This window comes from Hyperolius riggenbachi, chromosome 2, assembly GCF_040937935.1.
Source record: "Hyperolius riggenbachi isolate aHypRig1 chromosome 2, aHypRig1.pri, whole genome shotgun sequence".
Lineage (NCBI taxonomy): Eukaryota > Metazoa > Chordata > Amphibia > Anura > Hyperoliidae > Hyperolius > Hyperolius riggenbachi.
Window position 1 is genome coordinate 124,700,708 of NC_090647.1, and position 18,752 is coordinate 124,719,459.

Consider the following 18,752-nt stretch of genomic DNA (forward strand, 5'->3'; position numbering starts at 1 on the left):
GTAATCAAAAGACATTTATTTGCCTCGGGGGTACTTTAAGTAGCAATGGACTAATCTTAAAATCTAGGTTGATGCTATGTAGCAATAGTCAATGAAATCTTGTCTATCATACTAATTGCATGCAGTTGGGAAATGGGCAATCAAATGTAGTTCCTTTTGATTTTCATTGGCCCAACTGGAAGTTGGACACAATTTGCATGCAAGACAGTTGCATCTCATTAACCATCTCTAGTAGCAACAGACATGGGGGTTAACCTAGCCCCAGTAAATGCACCCCCATTGGAGAAGACCGGGCCAGTCAGCAGAGGATCGGAAGTTCGGGAGGATGGAGAGGGAGTCCACCACCTAAACAGGCCTGGAGTAGATATAAATGCTTTTATTAAGATAAGTATAAATGCCTTTAATGTATTCATCTCAGGTATACTTTAAAGGGCAACTGAAGCAAGAGGGATATGGAGGCTGAAATATTTATTTCCTTTTTAACGATGCACATTGCCTGTCTTGCCGATCCTCTGCCTCCAACACTTTTAGCCACAGACAAGCATGCACTGATGACACAATCTTCATAAAGGCTGACTGATTTATCAATGCTTCATGTGAAAAACCATGGATAAGTCACCCAGACCAACCAGTCAGGTTCCACCTGCTCATGAAGGTTAAGATGGATTGCTCTGGCAAGTATTGTGTGCTTTGGCCCTGATGAAGCATGCTCCTTGGCCCAGGTTAATGAAAGCAGGTGCAAGGTGAACCGTCCTCACAGCAACCAAACAAGAATGTAAGGTGGATTCTGATTGGCTGCGTTTGCTCAGCTTCTCCTCGCACTGGCCTTGACAAATCAGGCTCGTTTGGTGGCATGCCCAAAATCTAATTGGCCGCCCCCTCCGGCAGCAACCTTATCGCTTCCACGCGAGTTCTCCGCTGATTCTGATCATTCGTGCGTTTAAACATGATGCCTCTACTTGCTGAATGCACAGGATGACTGACAGCTTCTGCGTGCCGACAGGCGGCCAGCGTCCGCCGCAGCTTCACCCCACCAGCAGCGCTGATCCGGGATTACTAATCGGCACACGTGAGAGGAGGACGGCCGCAAGGTTTGCTGGGAGCTGGAGTTTCTGAGCTCTCGCTGACACGTGCGGATAGGAAGCGGCGCGTCTCCAGTAACAAGCGGCCTAGCAGCAGGTTAGTCTGGCGCCTCCGCAGGTTAGATTGACCCCGAGCGCTCGCGCCCTCCTCCCCGGAGTCCCCCCACGCTGCCTGCGGTAAAATGGCGGCTCCCTGCATGACCTGTGCGGGACGCCGCTCGGCTGCACGTGTTGTGTGATGGCGCCGGGTGCTGCTGACCTCTAACTGGCGGAAGCTGGAGGGGAAGGCGCCGGAAGAGGTCGGGCGGGGAGAGTGTGGGGGGGCTTGGTCTGTGTGTGACAAGCAGTGCGGGCCCCGCCGCTGTCACTCTCATCGTCCTTTCCTTCCTCCCGCACTAATCCACGCCGCTCTTCCCCCGGTCCCCTCCCCTCCTCCGTGTCACACCGTCTCCCCGGGCCGCTCCGCGCTGGAGGATGCTCTTATTCGTAGAGGTAAGAGAGGCGGCCGCCATGTGACTGAGGCCGGCCTGACACAGCGATACTCAGCGGGCCGCGTGTGGGGGGTGCGGGCATGAGGGGGAGGGGGGAACCGCTCGGTGTCCCCTGCTGCTGGCAGCGTGCCCGCCCGGCGGGGACATGCATGGGGGAGGGGCACAGTCACACCGCAGTGACCTTTTATCAGAGCTGCTGCCCGGCCGGGCCAAGGTTACACCGAGGGGAGCTCAATGTCCGGGCGGCCTTGTCGGCCTTCCATAGGGAGACTCGCCACCGGCCGGCCTCCATGTGCTGCTGCTGATAAAGAGAGGGAGGGGGTCAGTGCTGCGAGCAGCGGCCACATGGCTGCCACTTGCCTGTCTGCCTACGAAATGGCTTGGCTGTGTGCCTACGAAATACCTTGGAGCACCGGCCTCAGCATGAGGGATCCTGTGACCTGATCCTTCCACTAGCTGGCTTCAGCATGAGGGATCCTGTGACCTGGTCCTTCCCACTGTGGACTGCTGCAAGGCACTCATTATGTATCATTAGCCAGACCTGCAAGTAGCTAGCAGCTGTTACCTGCACTTGTTTATTGCTACTATGGTGTACACTGGCGGAGTCTTCTCATGGCCTGCGCTTATCATTTGGATTATTTTATGTGTGATCCTCCTTGATTAAGAGAAGTCTGAAGCATCAAGTCGAGCATTTTTATTGTACTATGCTTCATTTTTGAAAGATTGAAGTCGACACAGTACCCACTTTTGTATGTAACTTAATTGAGAAAAAAAAAACTTTACACAAACTTTTTAGTGGAGTTAAAGAATATGTCCATGGTTTGTTTCTGTATGATCACTTTTTAACGGCCAGTAAAAGTACCAACTGGAGTATATTTATCACGTTAAGAACCTGTATACAGATCAATGAGTAATTTTAAAAGCACTGCAATTAATCAAATGTCAACTTCTTCAATAACCTGGATAGTGTACTGGTAAGGCTGTAGTCTTTGTTGTGGGATTTAAGCATTTTGACCAGGCTTCAAATCCCGTCTCAACCCCTAAAGCAGTCAGGTGTCTTTGGGCAAGGCTCCATAATGATCCCTGTTGTCCGTTAAGCGTGCCCTAAGTGGTTGCAACTTGAAGCGCTTTGAGTTCAACAGGAGAAAAGCATAATTGTCTTGTCCACATCTTATCTAGTGCCATGTTGAGTTTTCAGTCAGATGTTATGACTGTACATTGATGTTATTTACCATTGAAACGAAGGAAATGTTGGGTCAAAACCAATCATTTAACCAAGTATTTCATATGTAGCTAGTTGATCAGTAGATTAGTTGAATTCTCAATTTTTGTGTGCATAGTTTATTATGAAGATTTGTGAAACAGCATATTGCAGTTTACTGGCATATGTAAGCCAGTTGTCAATGGCAATGAAGCAACTGAAACAGGTGTTATAATGCGTTTGTTCCACTACTACACTGTCAAAATAGGTAGCCATGCACAACCTGTAGATAAGTGTAGTAAATGGAGTCACTGTTTAATCTGCTGACCCCATACTGCTCATGTGTTAACCAGATGGTTTTCTTTTAGCTAAGCTCCATAGCTTTGGTGGTGGTAAAACACACACTGTTTACTGACCTCAAACTTGTCAGCAGGAACCTAAAGTGGCAAGGCCTAAAGTGTATTGTCATATTTAGCTTGTTTGGCCGTCCGTCTGAAAGAGGCCTTAGGCCTCTGTCACACAAGCAGCTGACTTGCCTGTCAGCTGTGCCTGTGGACCTGCTAGGTGCTTGCAGTGGCTACATGGTGTTTGTCCTCTACAAGCACATTTAGCAGCTGCTTCATGACATGTCATGTTGTGGTAGTATTTTGACTTGTATGTGCACCACTGCCATTTAGCAGCGTTAAACTGCAGCCGAAAGGTTCTCATTGCCCAGCATTTCAAAGGCTGAACTGTGTAGCAAGCAAGAAAGGGCCCTAAATGAGTTGCCTGCTATCAATTACCTAGCAGCTGATCATTGTTTGCAGCTTCTGGTTAAGATTGGCAGTGAGTTTGAAGGCCAGTTCTTGTTGAGCAGAGATTTTCATGGGTCTTTCTTTTTGTTATAATTAACTTTAGTTAGTGGGGTAGGGCATCTATTAGTTGTAATTGCCAGGAAACCCAGTAGAGATGCCCCTTTTGTAGTCCAATGATTTTCACACAGCAGGACTTCTACTTTTTCCTGTTCTGTAGGTAACCTGAATAGTGTTGGTGTTTGAATTCGGCATATTGAATTCAGAACGCCATACTTCAGCATAGTTTTAGTACAGAACAAGCAGACAGTGTCAGGAAGTTCAATACTTTTGCTTGTCATGATTTTGATGCTTTCTCCTTCTGGCTTTGGAAGGAGTAATGATCAGTCACGTGAAACGCGGCGTAAAGCGGTAGTAATGAATTCCGTCTAACCCTGTCAGCTTGTTCAGTGCTGAAGTATGGTGTTTGCAATTATCTGGGTGTTCCGACTTCGATATGCCGAGTTGGAAAACCAACACTACATAAAGTGTTAAGGTCTTTAGCAGGAGCAGATCACAGCAAGGAAAATATGGCAAGGACATCTCCACAAAGTTCCCAAGAGATGAAAGTTGTGTGGCTTTGCTTTAAATTCTCTGGCTGTCATGATACAGGATAGTCTACATTTGATTGTTTGCCTTGCATTTTTTTCTTGGCTCACCTGACTCTCACATAGGTATTTTTTTAGTGTTTTGATCCTTATATATGTCTGTAACATGTAGTCATGCAGTTCACATGTGATTGCTTGAAAAATTTGAATGTGAGAAATCTCTTTTGAATTAGGTTTACATTTTCTGTAAATGCAAACTGCTGGCTGAATATTTGCCAGTGTTTACCCCATGTGATAATCATTCTGTCAGTTGTGGATGTTACAGTACTTCCTGGTACCTCTTGCAAAACAAGGACATTGCAGGTTGCAGGCTGATCTCCATTTTGTTGTGCAGGCCTTGCTTACAGTAGTTTGCTTTGATCAATTTTCCATTTTCTCTTTGAGGTATCTGACAACTCATATTGAACTGTGAAAAAAGTATTCGGAAACTGTTTGCGTGGGCCTTTCTAAAAAAAATTTTTTCCTCATTGTGTATGACTGAGCAGCTGAATTCTCAACGAGGTTTTAATTTTTTTTTTTTTTTTTTTAATATATACTCATTCTGAGAAACTCTAGGTGATGCCATGTAGTACATACAGTACTTATGTTTTGCTAATCCCAAACATATTTACTTAAATTGCACTTAATGTCATTTTTAATAGTTTTAGATTAAAAGTAGAGTTTTTTTTTTTTTTTTTTTTTTTTTTTTTTTTTTTCTTTTTTCTCTCCTATAGAACTGTCATAAAGATTAAAAAGAATTTTGAAAAGCACAGAAGTCTGAAACAAAGCAAACTATTTAGTTCTTGCTGATTTGTTATGCAGTGTTATCCTGTGTGTATGTACCGAATATATACACATGCAGTCAGTGATCTGTCTGTATGAATCCATGTAAATCATACTGTCTCTGAATATAGTACATAAATTTGTCTACGTTACACCACCAAATGTGGTCTTAATCATCATACACACACTACAACCATTGTTTTAAGCAGGGCTGTGGAGTTGGTACAAAAATCTTCCGACTCCTCGGTTTATGAAACCACGACTCCAACTCTGACTCCAGGTACCCAAAATTGCTCAGACTCCGACTCCTCGACTCCTTAGACTAATACTTAACAGGGCTGTGGATTTTGTACAAAAATACTCCGACTCCTACGTTTACGAAATCTCCGACTCCGGGTGCTCAAAATTGCCCCGACTCCACAGCCCTGGTCTTATGCTGGGTACACACGTTGAGATTTCCCGTTTGATTCCCGGAATCGAACGGATTGAATCGATTATTTCCAACATGCTCGATTCGGATTTCGATCGTTTCTGCCATCGATTTGCATGTTAAGTATGCCAAATCGACGGCAGAAATGATCTAAATCCGAATCGAGCATGTTGGAAATAATCGATTTGATCCCGGGAATCAAACGGGGAAATCTCAACGTGTGTATCCAGCATTAAGTAGATGGACTATCTGCAATGAAAATGCGACGCATGAATGGCGGCTGGCAGCATGGTGCAACTGTATACCGATTGCATTGTTGGCCAAATTTATAAGGCCCTGTTTCTACTGAAAAACCTGGTTGATCCTGAGGATCCCTCGCATGCCCTTCTATAACATTGTACTCCTGGGCCAAAGGCTTGCTGCCATTTGTGAAACATTGACAAGGGTAAAGTGAATGTTATACACAAACTGCAGCAGCTGTTACCTTCCTGCTTGCTTATTGTGTAGTGCACCCTATGTTCTAGTTGTTGCCCAGAATCAATGTTATCGTTAAGAAATCCTTTCCATTAGTGAGAGCCGGCAACCAATTAATTTTATGCTTTATTTGGTAAAGGCAACCAGCACACACCACAGTGGGGGTACACACAGCGGCCTGGCAGCCATTACACAGAACCTTCCACTTCTTCAGTGGCCCTTATGTGACACAAGGCCGCGGTCTGTACCTTCACTGGTGTTCTTACTGTTTTGTCTGTGTGCTGGTTGCCTTTAGCAAATAAAGCATGAAGTTCATAGAGTGCCTTGCTCTCTCACTAATTGGACTGTTTAACAGTGAGCACAGGTGTTTCATCTGCAGGTAAAGGGCACCCCACCATATGTACATATCTAGTGCCAGCCTCTAGGCTCTTGCTGCTTTACTGGACACTGGGCTATAATGGTAGTTTCCTCAATCAGTATTTGACTCGAGCCTTGTACACACGTAATAAGCATGTTGCCTGGCAGGGGTTGGCACCCAGTCCCTGGAGGCGACACTGCAGGACTGAGGCTGTATAGATGTGTCTGTAGCCTGTAGACTTGCGTGATGTGTTCTCTTGCTATGCGGGAGGGCCAACTGGAGTAGTGCGGGAGTGACATCATACGGGACTTGGGGTTAGTTCGTAAAACCGTGCTCTCGGCCGAATCGATCCACTGGCTTGATCTCTGGTCAAGGTGCCTGGTGGTATTGGGAGGCATTGTACACGCACCACACATCCAGTTTGTGCCAATTTTACCACTTATTGGCATTTTATGCACTTATTATCAGGTTTCCTGACTGAATAATTGTTTTCTCCCCTGCTAGTTTGTATTTGTACAGTCCTGTTTTTCCAGTAAATAATTGTGCTGCTGGATGTTAAGCTGCATTTATAGGAGGCTCTCCCTTACCTGAATGAATCCTCATACTACATATAGGTGCTAAAATTGGTCCTTCATTGGCCAATCATGATTGAAAGTGTACGAAGCTTAAAGAGAACCCGAGGTGGGTTCTAAAAATGCAAATTAGCACACAGAGGCTGGGTCTGCATATACTGCCCAGCCTCTGTTCCTATACTGATCCCTCCACAGGCCCCTTTGCGCTCTGCTTCCCATAAATTATACACAGAGCTGTCGACACGCAGCCGGCTGTTTACCTTCCATCTGTTACTCTCGCTACTCCCCCGCCTCCTCCATAGGGCCCCGCCCGCGAACCTTCCCTCCCCGCTGATTGTAGTGAAAGGACGTGAGCAGGGACCGGAGCTATGGAGGAGGCGGGGGAGCGGCGAGAGTGACAGATGGAAGGCAAACAGCTGGCTCAGTGTATGATTTATGGGGGGTAAGCAGAGCGCAGGGTGGCCTGTGGGGGGAGGGGGGATCAGTATAGCAACAGAGGCTGGGCAGTGTATGCAGACCCAGCCTCTGTATGCAATTAGCGTTCTTAGAACCCACCTCTGGTTCTCTTTAAGGCCGATAGATATGAGTGTCTTAAAGGGAACCTGATGTCGAGGCTGCCATATTTAAAGGGAACCTAAAGTGAGTGAAATTATTTAAAATACATGATATAGCTGCAAATTAATATTACATACTAACTGTAACGATCGGTGGGCGCAGAGAGTATCTGATTACCGGTGATCTGCAGTATCACCGGAAATACAGATATATACCAGATTATAAGTGATCTGCAGTCTCACCGATAATCCGATATACAAACTAACCTCTGTTCACCCGAGTAGAGCGTTGTGTTTGGTGCAACAGTAATACAGAGGACAAGCCTCAGTGCAGCAAGGAGTACTGCACAGATACCTTCCACAGGTCTGAGCTCTCCAAAACGGGAGGAGTCAGACTAACAGTGGGAAGGAAAGTCTGAAAGTGACACTCAGACGCAAGTGTCACTAACGGGACAAGGAACCGCCTCCAATCGTGAGGTCGGTTCTCGAGGTCGGGCAAGCCAAGTCGTAAACACACAGACAGATAAGGTACAAGATCAGCAGACAAAAGGCAGAGTCAAAGTACAGGCAGGGTTCGGCAACGGGGTATCAGATATATCGGGGTACAGAATCAGGAGGCAGAAACAGAGTCTAGGAGCGAGCCGGGGTTCGGCAACGGAGTATCAGAAATAACGAGGTACAAGATCAAAGTTCAGAAGAGTAGTCAAGGCAGGCAAGAAGTCATAACAGATAATCACAATCAAACTAGTACTTTAAGCTATCAACGAAATCTAGCTTAGTGTAGGATTACAGCTCCAGCTGGTCCCGGCACACTAACGGATCTGACTACGGATCTGGGTGCTCCCACATGTGTGATCGCACGCCAGACAAAGAGCAAGTGAACAACCAGCAGTATATATACTCTAGGACCTTTCCAGGACCTCCCTAATTGCTGGTCCAATGGGAGCAGTGGAATTTGTCAGCTGACCCAGCTGGTCAGCCGACACCCTTCTAACTGCTATTTAAAACTCTGCCTCTGTGCTCGCGCGCGTGTAAGTCTGAGTCTTGGTGGACTACCAGTCCCAGCCACACCAGTACTGTCATGCAATGTATCTAATGCGGGGGCCGCCTCTGATGCGGATTCCGCCGTTACCAATGCGGATTCCGCCGCTCTGCCTGGACGGCTTGCGGCGGTTTTTCCGCGTTGAGACGCGCTAGTAGTATTGCCATGCGGACAATCTTCCGCGTCCAATGCGGACCCCACCGCTCTGCCCATGCGGCATGCGGCGGTTTCTTCGCGTTGTGCCGCCATGTCAGACGCGGAAACAGCCGCCTCCCTCTGAGTGCTAGCGGCGGCTTTTCCGCGTTTCCTCACAGTACACCCCCCCCGAGGAGTGGACTCTGGACAACTCCCACCAGGTTTCTCGGGATGTGAGGCATGAAATTCTCTCCTTAATTCGTCTGCATGCATGCGCGTCCCTGGTACCCATTGCCTTTCCTCAATGCCGTACCCTTTCCAGTGTACGAGATATTGTACTGAATTTTGCACAACACGTGAATCTAAAATCTTTTCCACCTCATATTCAGGTTGATCATCTACCAACACAGGGGGAGGAGGAGCGGAACCCACCTGGACCGCAGGTTTGAGTAGGGACACATGAAACGACCTTACGCCCCGCATGCTGGCAGGAAGATCAATGGCGTAAGTCACGTTATTGATTCTTTTGGTTACTGGGAATGGACCCACAAACCTGGGACCCAGTTTGGTAGAAGGCTGCTTCAGGGTCAAGTGACGTGTAGACACCCAGACTAACTCCCCTGGCTGAAACTTCCATTCCACGGATCGTCTTTTGTCTGCCTGACCCTTCTGACTCTGGAACGCCTTCTGCAAATTCCCCTTAACAATTCCCCAATTGTCCCTAAGTGATCTTTGCCAATCCTCCAGTGCTGGAAATGGGGATGACACGACTGGAAAAGGGGAAAATTTGGGTGATCTCCCTGTCACAATCTGGAATGGAGAGAACCCAGATGAGGAATTCTTCAAATTATTCTGTGCAAATTCCGCGAAGGGCAAAAACCTCACCCAGTCAGTCTGTGCTTCCGCAACGTAACATCTTAGGAATTGTTCCAAAGACTGATTGATACGTTCCGTCTGCCCATTGGTCTGTGGGTGGTAGCCCGACGAAAAAGACAACTTCATGCCCATCTGGCGACAAAATGCCCTCCAGAAACCAGAGACAAATTGGACTCCCCTATCCGACACAATGTCTTCCGGAATGCCATGCAACCGGAAGACGTGAAGGATGAACAACTCGGCCAGTTCCTGAGCCGAGGGGAGTCCTTTCAGGGGCACAAAATGGGCCATCTTGCTAAAACGGTCGACTACCACCCAAATGACCGACATTCCTTCAGACCTGGGCAATTCTCCCACAAAATCCATGGACAAGTGGGTCCATGGCTCACTCGGGGTGGGCAAAGGCTGCAGCTTACCTACAGATGCCAGCCGGGAGGGTTTACTCCTGGCACAGACCGCACACTCCCTGACGTACTCTTTGCAATCTGTTGCCAAAGAAGGCCACCAAGCACACCTGGCAATCAGATCCTGTGTTCTAGCCGCTCCCGGATGACCAGCATTCTTATGGGCGTGAAAGAGGTGCAGGATTTGTAAACGAAAGGGCAAAGGGATGAACATAACCCCTTCGGGTTTTCCCTCAGGAACGTCCTGCTGAAATGGACCCAAAACCTCCGTCCAATCCTCCCAAGTCTCTGTTGCGGCTAACACTAGTTCCCGCGGGATGATAGACTCAGGAGCGGGTGGCTGTGCCGTTTCTGGTTCAAAACACCTGGAGAGGGCATCTGCCTTGACGTTTTTGCTGCCTGGGGTGTACGTGATTATAAATCTAAACCTTGTAAAAAACAAAGACCATCGGGCCTGACGGGGACTCAATCTCTTCGCCCCCTCGATGTATTCCAAGTTCTTATGGTCGGTGTAAACTGTGATTGTGTGTTCTGCCCCCTCTAACCAGTGGCGCCACTCCTCAAATGCCAACTTAATAGCCAGAAGTTCCCGATTGCCTATATCATAATTTTTCTCTGCAGGTGAAAACCTGCGGGAAAAATAAGCACATGGGTGTAATCTGCCCTGCAACCCAGACCGTTGCGACAGCACTGCCCCCACCCCAACTTCTGAGGCATCAACTTCCACAATGAAGGGAAAGGACGTGTCAACATGCCTCAAAATTGGTGCTGAGCAAAATAATCTCTTCAATAAAGCAAATGCCGTCACGGCTTCAGGAGACCAGTGGTTGGTATCCGCCCCTTTTTTTGTGAGACTGGTAAGGGGGGCGACTAAAGTGGAGTATCCCTTGATGAACCTCCTGTAATAGTTCGCGAACCCCAAAAACCTCTGCAGGGCCTTCAACCCCACTGGCTGTGGCCACTCCAACACGGCTGTGACCTTGGCAGGATCCATTGAGAGGCCCGAGGTGGAAATTACGTATCCCAGAAACGTGACCGTGGTCACTTCAAATATACATTTTTCCACCTTCGCGTAGAGCCTGTTCTGTCTTAATTTGTTTAGGACAAATTTTACATGAACCCTGTGTTCGGCGAGGTTATTGGAATAAATCAGTATGTCATCGAGGTATATCAATACGAATCTACCCAAAACCTCCCGGAATACCTCATTGATTAATTCTTGGAAGACGGCTGGCGCATTGCACAACCCGAAGGGCATCACTAGGTACTCGTAATGCCCGTCGGGTGTGTTGAAGGCCGTCTTCCACTCATCACCCTCTCTGATGCGGATTAGATTGTACGCCCCCCTCAGATCCAATTTAGAGAAGATCTTTGCGGCTGTGATTTGCGTAAATAAATCATCTATCAAGGGTAACGTATAGCGATTTTTTTTTATCGTGATCTTATTGAGGCCCCGATAATCAATGCAAGGTCGGAGACCCCCGTCTTTCTTTTTAACGAAAAAGAAACCGGCCCCAGCAGGCGACCGGGAGGGCCGGATGAACCCCTTGGCTAAGTTATCACGAATGTATTCCTGCATAGCCATCTTCTCTGGACCGGACAAGTTATACAGATGACCCCTAGGAGGCATACAACCAGCACGGAGATCAATGGGGCAATCGAACGGGCGATGAGGGGGTAACTGATCAGCAGACTTAGGACAAAATACATCAGAGAATTCTGCATACTCTTCGGGAACCCCCTCCACAAGAATCTTGGTCCGACCCAATGTCACCTTCCCTAAACACCGTTGGTGACAATGATCGGACCATCTGGTTACCTGACCCGTAGCCCAGTCTATGTGCGGAGAATGGATTTGCAGCCACGGCATGCCTAGGATAATAGTCGAGGTAGACATGCGTAACACAAAAAATCGTAACTGCTCCCCATGCAGTACCCCTATGACGACCTTCACCTCCGGGGTCTGTGACAGGGGGCGATCCCGTTGCAGAGGGGAATCGTCCACTGCCGTGACCTGAATGGGGGGACTCACTGGAGTGAGGGGAATACCCAACTCCTGAGCGAATTCAAGATCCATAAAATTAGCCGCCGAGCCAGAATCAACAAACGCTTCAGTGGCTACAGACTTATTCTCCCATGTGATAGTACAGGGGAGAAGCAATTTTTTCTCTTTAAGAGGTGAAAATTGTGTGCCTAGGGTGTCACTCTCCACTACTCCTAGACAAAGTCATTTTCCAGACTTGGTAGGGCAGTTTCGCACCCTATGCCCTGCTGCTGCGCAATACAGGCACAGCTGTTCCGTCATTCTCCACCGTCGCTCCACCTGGGTCAACCTCGAACGACCAATCTGCATTGGTTCGGGCGGAGGCAAGACCGGAGAGGGTGAGACAGGCGGAGAAGGTGTCACTAGGGGTGTAGCGGACGGTGCCGCGTAAGATGTCACCCTGTCGTGGTGAGTACCCCTAACCTGCTTCTGATGGCGTAACCTACGATCAACTCGAATGGCCGATGATATGGCCTCATCGACTGTCTCGGGCTCGGGTATAGTCAACATTAGATCAGAGACTTCCTCCGACAACCCAGACAGGAAGTAATCCATCAGAGCAAAGTTATCGAATCTAGCGGTGACTGACCACCTACGGAACTCTGCCGCATAATCCTCGACCGAGCCTCTGCCTTGCCGCAAAAGTTTGAGCTTCCGCTCAGAGGACGCGGCGAGGTCAGGGTCGTCATAAATTATGGCCATGGCCTTAAAGAATTCCTCCACCGAGGTCAGGGCAATATTGGTAGGAGGCAGGTTGTATGCCCAAGACAGTCAGCAAAGTTTTAATAAAGATGACCCGTTGGGTCTCCGTCCCCGAGGATCGGGGTCTCAAGTCAAAATACGACAACACTCTACTCCTGAAATTCCGGAAGTCAGACTTGTGGCCGGAAAACTTATCAGGTACAGGTATACGTATATCAGTACTAGGAGAGGATCGCACTGAATCAACTGACGTCTGGAGGGTTTGCACAGAGCCTGACAGGACATTAATCATAGTCTTGTGGCTACCCAGCACTTGGTTGATGTTTTCCACCGAAGTGGCAAGTGCGCCCAGACGGTCAGTGTGTGCGTCCATTTGCATTTTTGGTCTGGCGTTCTGTAACGATCGGTGGGCGCAGAGAGTATCTGATTACCGGTGATCTGCAGTATCACCGGAAATACAGATATATACCAGATTATAAGTGATCTGCAGTCTCACCGATAATCCGATATACAAACTAACCTCTGTTCACCCGAGTAGAGCGTTGTGTTTGGTGCAACAGTAATACAGAGGACAAGCCTCAGTGCAGCAAGGAGTACTGCACAGATACCTTCCACAGGTCTGAGCTCTCCAAAACGGGAGGAGTCAGACTAACAGTGGGAAGGAAAGTCTGAAAGTGACACTCAGACGCAAGTGTCACTAACGGGACAAGGAACCGCCTCCAATCGTGAGGTCGGTTCTCGAGGTCGGGCAAGCCAAGTCGTAAACACACAGACAGATAAGGTACAAGATAAGCAGACAAAAGGCAGAGTCAAAGTACAGGCAGGGTTCGGCAACGGGGTATCAGATATATCGGGGTACAGAATCAGGAGGCAGAAACAGTCTAGGAGCGAGCCGGGGTTCGGCAACGGAGTATCAGAAATAACGAGGTACAAGATCAAAGTTCAGAAGAGTAGTCAAGGCAGGCAAGAAGTCATAACAGATAATCACAATCAAACTAGTACTTTAAGCTATCAACGAAATCTAGCTTAGTGTAGGATTACAGCTCCAGCTGGTCCCGGCACACTAACGGATCTGACTACGGATCTGGGTGCTCCCACATGTGTGATCGCACGCCAGACAAAGAGCAAGTGAACAACCAGCAGTATATATACTCTAGGACCTTTCCAGGACCTTCCTAATTGCTGGTCCAATGGGAGCAGTGGAATTTGTCAGCTGACCCAGCTGGTCAGCCGACACCCTTCTAACTGCTATTTAAACTCTGCCTCTGTGCTCGCGCGCGTGTAAGTCTGAGTCTTGGTGGACTACCAGTCCCAGCCACACCAGTACTGTCATGCAATGTATCTAATGCGGGGGCCGCCTCTGATGCGGATTCCGCCGTTACCAATGCGGATTCCGCCGCTCTGCCTGGACGGCTTGCGGCGGTTTTTCCGCGTTGAGACGCGCTAGTAGTATTGCCATGCGGACAATCTTCCGCGTCCAATGCGGACCCCACCGCTCTGCCCATGCGGCATGCGGCGGTTTCTTCGCGTTGTGCCGCCATGTCAGACGCGGAAACAGCCGCCTCCCTCTGAGTGCTAGCGGCGGCTTTTCCGCGTTTCCTCACACTAACCCCACCATCAGTTCCTCTCAGAAGCTCACCATTTTCTTCTAACAGTGATCCCTTCCAGTTCTGACAATATTTTGTCAGAACTGAAATATACCAGTTGCTGTCAGTTATATATCAGCAGCTGTCAGTTACAAGGCAATGTCCATGTTTCCCTATGGCTCAAGTGGGTGATATTACAGTTTAACAGTGTGCTAACCAGGAAGCTGTTAGGGGTTAATGGCCATTTTCAAAATGGAGGACGGAGAAATCCATTGATCGTAGTGGACAAATGGGACGCAGGAGAGGAGAAGGAGATTGATGAGTAGACCACACAGGAGGCAAGTATGACGTGTATGGTTATTTTGACTTTTTATTTTCAGTACAGGTTCTCTTTAAAGAAAGTCTGAAGCCATAATTAAAATGGCTTTTTTTCCTTATAGCAGGGGCATGTGTGCCCCTGCTAAAACGCCGCGATCCTGTGGCTAAACAAGGGTCCTTTCCCCTCCATATCCCCCCCCCCCCCGTGCTGCCCGGGGAGCGCTTCCGTGTGAGGCGGGGCTATGAGCTGCAGCCCTGCCTCACGCGTCTATCAGCGGCGGGTCTCCGCCGCCCCTCTGTCTGTCTTCGCTGAGAGGGGCGGGGAGAGGCGGAGATCAGCCACTGATAGACGCATGTGAGGCAGGGCTGCAGCTCATAGCCCTGCCTCACACGGAAGCGCACAGGGGTAGCAAAATCTACGACCAAGTTGAACGTGATCTAGCAGGGGGGGATTTGGAGGGGAAAGGACCCTCGTTCAGCCGCGGGATAGCGGCGTAATATAAGGAAAAAAGCCATTTTTATTATGGCTTCAGACTCTCTTTAACCACCCTGGCGTTCTATTAAGATCGCCAGGGCAGCTGCATGAGGGTTTTTTTTAAATAAAAAAAAAAATATTTCATGCAGCCAACTGAAAGTTGGCTGCATGAAAGCCCACTAGATGGCGCTCCGGAGGCGTTCTTCTGATCGCCTCCGGCGCCCGGAATAAACAAGGAAGGCCGCAATGAGCGGCCTTCCTTGTTTTGCTTAGATCGTCGCCATAGCGACGAGCGGAGTGACGTCATGGACGTCAGCCGACGTCCTGACGTCTGCCGCCTCCGATCCAGCCCTTAGCGCTGGCCGGAACTATTTGTTCCGGCTGCGCAGGGCTCAGGCGGCTGGGGGGACCCTCTTTCGCCGCTGCTCGCGGCGGATCGCCGCAGAGCGGCGGCGATCGGGCAGCACACGCGGCTGGCAAAGTGCCGGCTGCGTGTGCTGCTCTTTATTTCATGTAAATCGGCCCAGCAGGGCCTGAGCGGCACCCTCTGGCGGTAATGGACGAGCTGAGCTCGTCCATACCGCTAAGGTGGTTAAAGAGAACCTAAACTGAAAATCAAGTCAAAATAACCATACACAGGTCATACTTTCCTCCTGTGTAGTCTACTCCACAATCTTTCTCTTCACCTGTGTCCCATTTGTCCACTGTGATCAATGGAATTCTCCGTCCTCCAATTAAAAAATGGGCATTACCCCATAACATCTTCCTTGTCAGCACACTGTTAAGCTGTAATATCACCTGCTTGAGCCATAGGGAAACGTGGACATTAACTTGCACATTCAGTTGTAACTGACAGCAACTGGTATATTTCAATTCTGGCAAAGTATTGACAGGACTGGAAGTGATCGCTGTAAGAAAATGGTGAGCTTCTGAGAGGAACTGACGTTGAGGTTAGTATGTAATATTAATTTGCAGCTACGTCATGGGTTTATTTTAAATCCTTTTACTCTGCAGGTTCCCTTTAATTCTTCTTAAAGGGTACCTAAAGTGAAGCTTCCATATTTATTTCCTTTTTAAGCAATACCAGTTTCCTGGTAGTCCTGCTGATGTTTCTGGCTGCAGTAGTGTCTGAATCACACATGAAACAAGCATGCAGCTAATTTAGTCATACTTCAGTCAGAAACACCTGATATGCATGCTTGTTCAGGGGCTATGGCTAAAAGTTTTAAAGGCAAAGGATCAGCTGGACAGCCATAAGCATTGTTTCAAATAGGAAAGAAACAACCTTTTATATCCCTTTCGGTTCCCTTGAAACAATACCAGTTGCCTGGCTGTCCTACTGATTTTCAGCCTTTAAAGAGAATCCGAGGTGGGGTTAAATCTATACACAGAGGCTGGGTCTGGCTATAGTGTCCAGCCTCTGTTGCTAGTTGAATCTTCCCTAAATCCCCCCTGCGCTCTACACTAGCCCATAAATTACAGCCGCGCTGGCGACACTGAACCTGTCGCAGCGGACTCTGTTTACCATTCTAGTGCCACTCATGCCGCTCCCCGCCTCCTGCAGAGCGCTGATCTCCGCCCACGTCCCTTCCCTCACCGCTGATTAGAGAGAAGGGACGCGGGTGGGGACCGGCGCTCTGCAGGAGGCGGGGGAGCGGCGTGAGTGGCACTAGAAAGGTAAACAGAGCCCGACAGTGCGGCTGTAATTTTTGGGCTAGTGCAGAGCGCAGGGGGGATTTAGGGAATATTCAACTAGCAACAGAGGCTGGGCACTATAGCCAGACCCAGCCTCTGTGCATAGATTTAACTCTAAGATCCCCACCTCGGGTTTTCTTTAGAGAACAAGCGACACACATGCTAACCTAGAAATAAAAAACACTTAAAGTGACTCCAAGCTCATAAAAAAAAAAAAATGAAAGTTGTACTTACCTGGGGCTTTCTCCAGCCCAGTGCTGGTTGGGAGGTCCCACGACGGCGTCCTGGCTCTTCTCCTTCTTCTCCCCGCTCCGGAATGGCTGACAGGCCGCAGCCCGGGCGACACTCGCCCGAGTGTCGGGCTGCTCCTTCAGCGTATGACGCGGATTAAGTCACACGCCGGCCGCCTCGCGTCATCACGGCGGCCGGCGTGAAAGTACTGCGCATGCGCGATTAAAGTGCGCATGCGCTGTACTGCCACGCCGGCCGCCGTGATGACGCGAGGCCGCCGGCGTGTGACGTAATCCGCGTCATACGCGGAAGGAGCAGCCCGACACTCGGCTGAGTGTCGCCCGGGCTGCGGCCTGTCAGCCATTCCGGAGCGGGGAGAAGAACAGCCAGGACGCCGTCGTGGGACCTCCCGACCAGCACTGGGCTGGAGAAAGCCCCAGGTGAGTACAACTTTCATTTTTTTTTTTATGAGCTCGGAGTCCCTTTAAGTAGATAAATTCTACTTCTACTTAACAGATGTATTGTGCTATCCATGTAATGATTGCTGTGAATTTTATAAAGGAAAAGCAGAAAATCCTAGGCAGTGGCCATCTTGCCAAGCTAATGCTGACATCATATCCTCTCTGACTCTCTTGTTTTCCCCGCTCCCTTCTCTTGCTCATTGTGTATTCATTAGCTGCCCTCCTCCGAGTCTTCAGACACGCCCACTGAGGTGTATACTAACCAGGGCTGTGGAGTCGGAGTCGTGGAGTCGGGCAATTTTGGGTGCCTTGAGTCTGAGTCGGAGTCGGGAAAAAATGCACCGACTCCTAATGAATTTGTAACTGTAATTAAAATAGAAAATATGATAAAATGTTCTATTTCTCAGATAATAGTCATTAAAAATAATGTATATATACAGTAAAAGCTGTGCTTTGTCCACAAAAATGAAATAAACCAATCAAAATTAGTTACTTGTGCTGCTTCAATAAAGCAGTCCCCGTATTTTTAAGGTCAGATATACATATCTGATTGTGACTGTATATATGATGTGTACACAGGAATCTCTTATATATACTAAATAACATCTATGCTGTAAGAATAAAGCCTGATGTGTAGCCATGTCACTAATAGAGATGGTCAACGGGATGGAAATAATTCTGCATTGATGCTGATTTATGCAAATGTACGCACTCCCTTTGCTGATGAAATCAAATAATTTGATATGTTATTAAAATTTGGTTTGGTGACTACAAATTAAAGGGTAACTGAGACGGATGAAAAGTAAAGTTTTATACATACCTGGGGCTTCCTCCAGCACCCTTCAGGCTAATCAGTCCCTCGCTGTCCTCCACCACCCGAATCTTCTGCTATGAGTCCTGGTAATTCAGCCAGTCAGCGCAGTCCGGCCGCATGCCGCTCCCACAGCCAGGAACATTCTGCACCTGCGCAATAGTGCTGCACAGGTGTAGTATGCTCCTGGCGGCGGAGTGTGTGCATGCGCACTACGCCTGACTGGCTCAAGTACCTTGACTCATAGCAGAAGATCCAGGTGGTGGAGGAGTACAACGAGGGACTGATTATCCTGAAGGCGGCTGGAGGAAGCCTCAGGTATGTATAAAACTTTAATTTCATCTGTCTCAGGTTTACTTTGTTACACAGTAGTACTATACTCTACATATGCACTCCCCACAGAGCTGCAGGGAATCCACTGAGAATGCTGTGCACATTGAACACAGAGGTGTTGTCTGTTTACAATCTCCTCATTCCCCTGCAGAGTACCTGCACATCATTCTTACATGTACCCACACTTACATTGCCTAGGGCCTGATAGATGTTCTTTGTTCCGGTTTGTACCTTTTACAAGTACTCTTACCAAAGACTAGTTTTAGTCTAAAAGGGA

At 48.5% G+C, this 18,752-nt stretch overlaps 1 protein-coding gene across 2 annotated transcripts in view; it reads left to right on the top strand.

Moving 5' to 3' along the window:
• The first annotated feature begins 904 nt into the window (after positions 1-904).
• Positions 905-18,752, top strand: part of LARP4 (La ribonucleoprotein 4) — a 102,143-nt gene continuing 84,295 nt past the window's right edge. Inside the window, exon 1 of one of the 2 annotated variants that reach the window (XM_068267345.1) lies at positions 905-1,179. Coding sequence is in view for 1 of the 2 variants with exons in the window: in XM_068267344.1 (XP_068123445.1) it covers positions 1,557-1,574 (18 nt within the window). In the remaining variant the exon portion in view is untranslated. Of the gene's footprint in view, positions 1,180-1,386; positions 1,575-18,752 lie in introns of those variants that run through there. The other variant, XM_068267344.1, reaches the window with a different exon arrangement.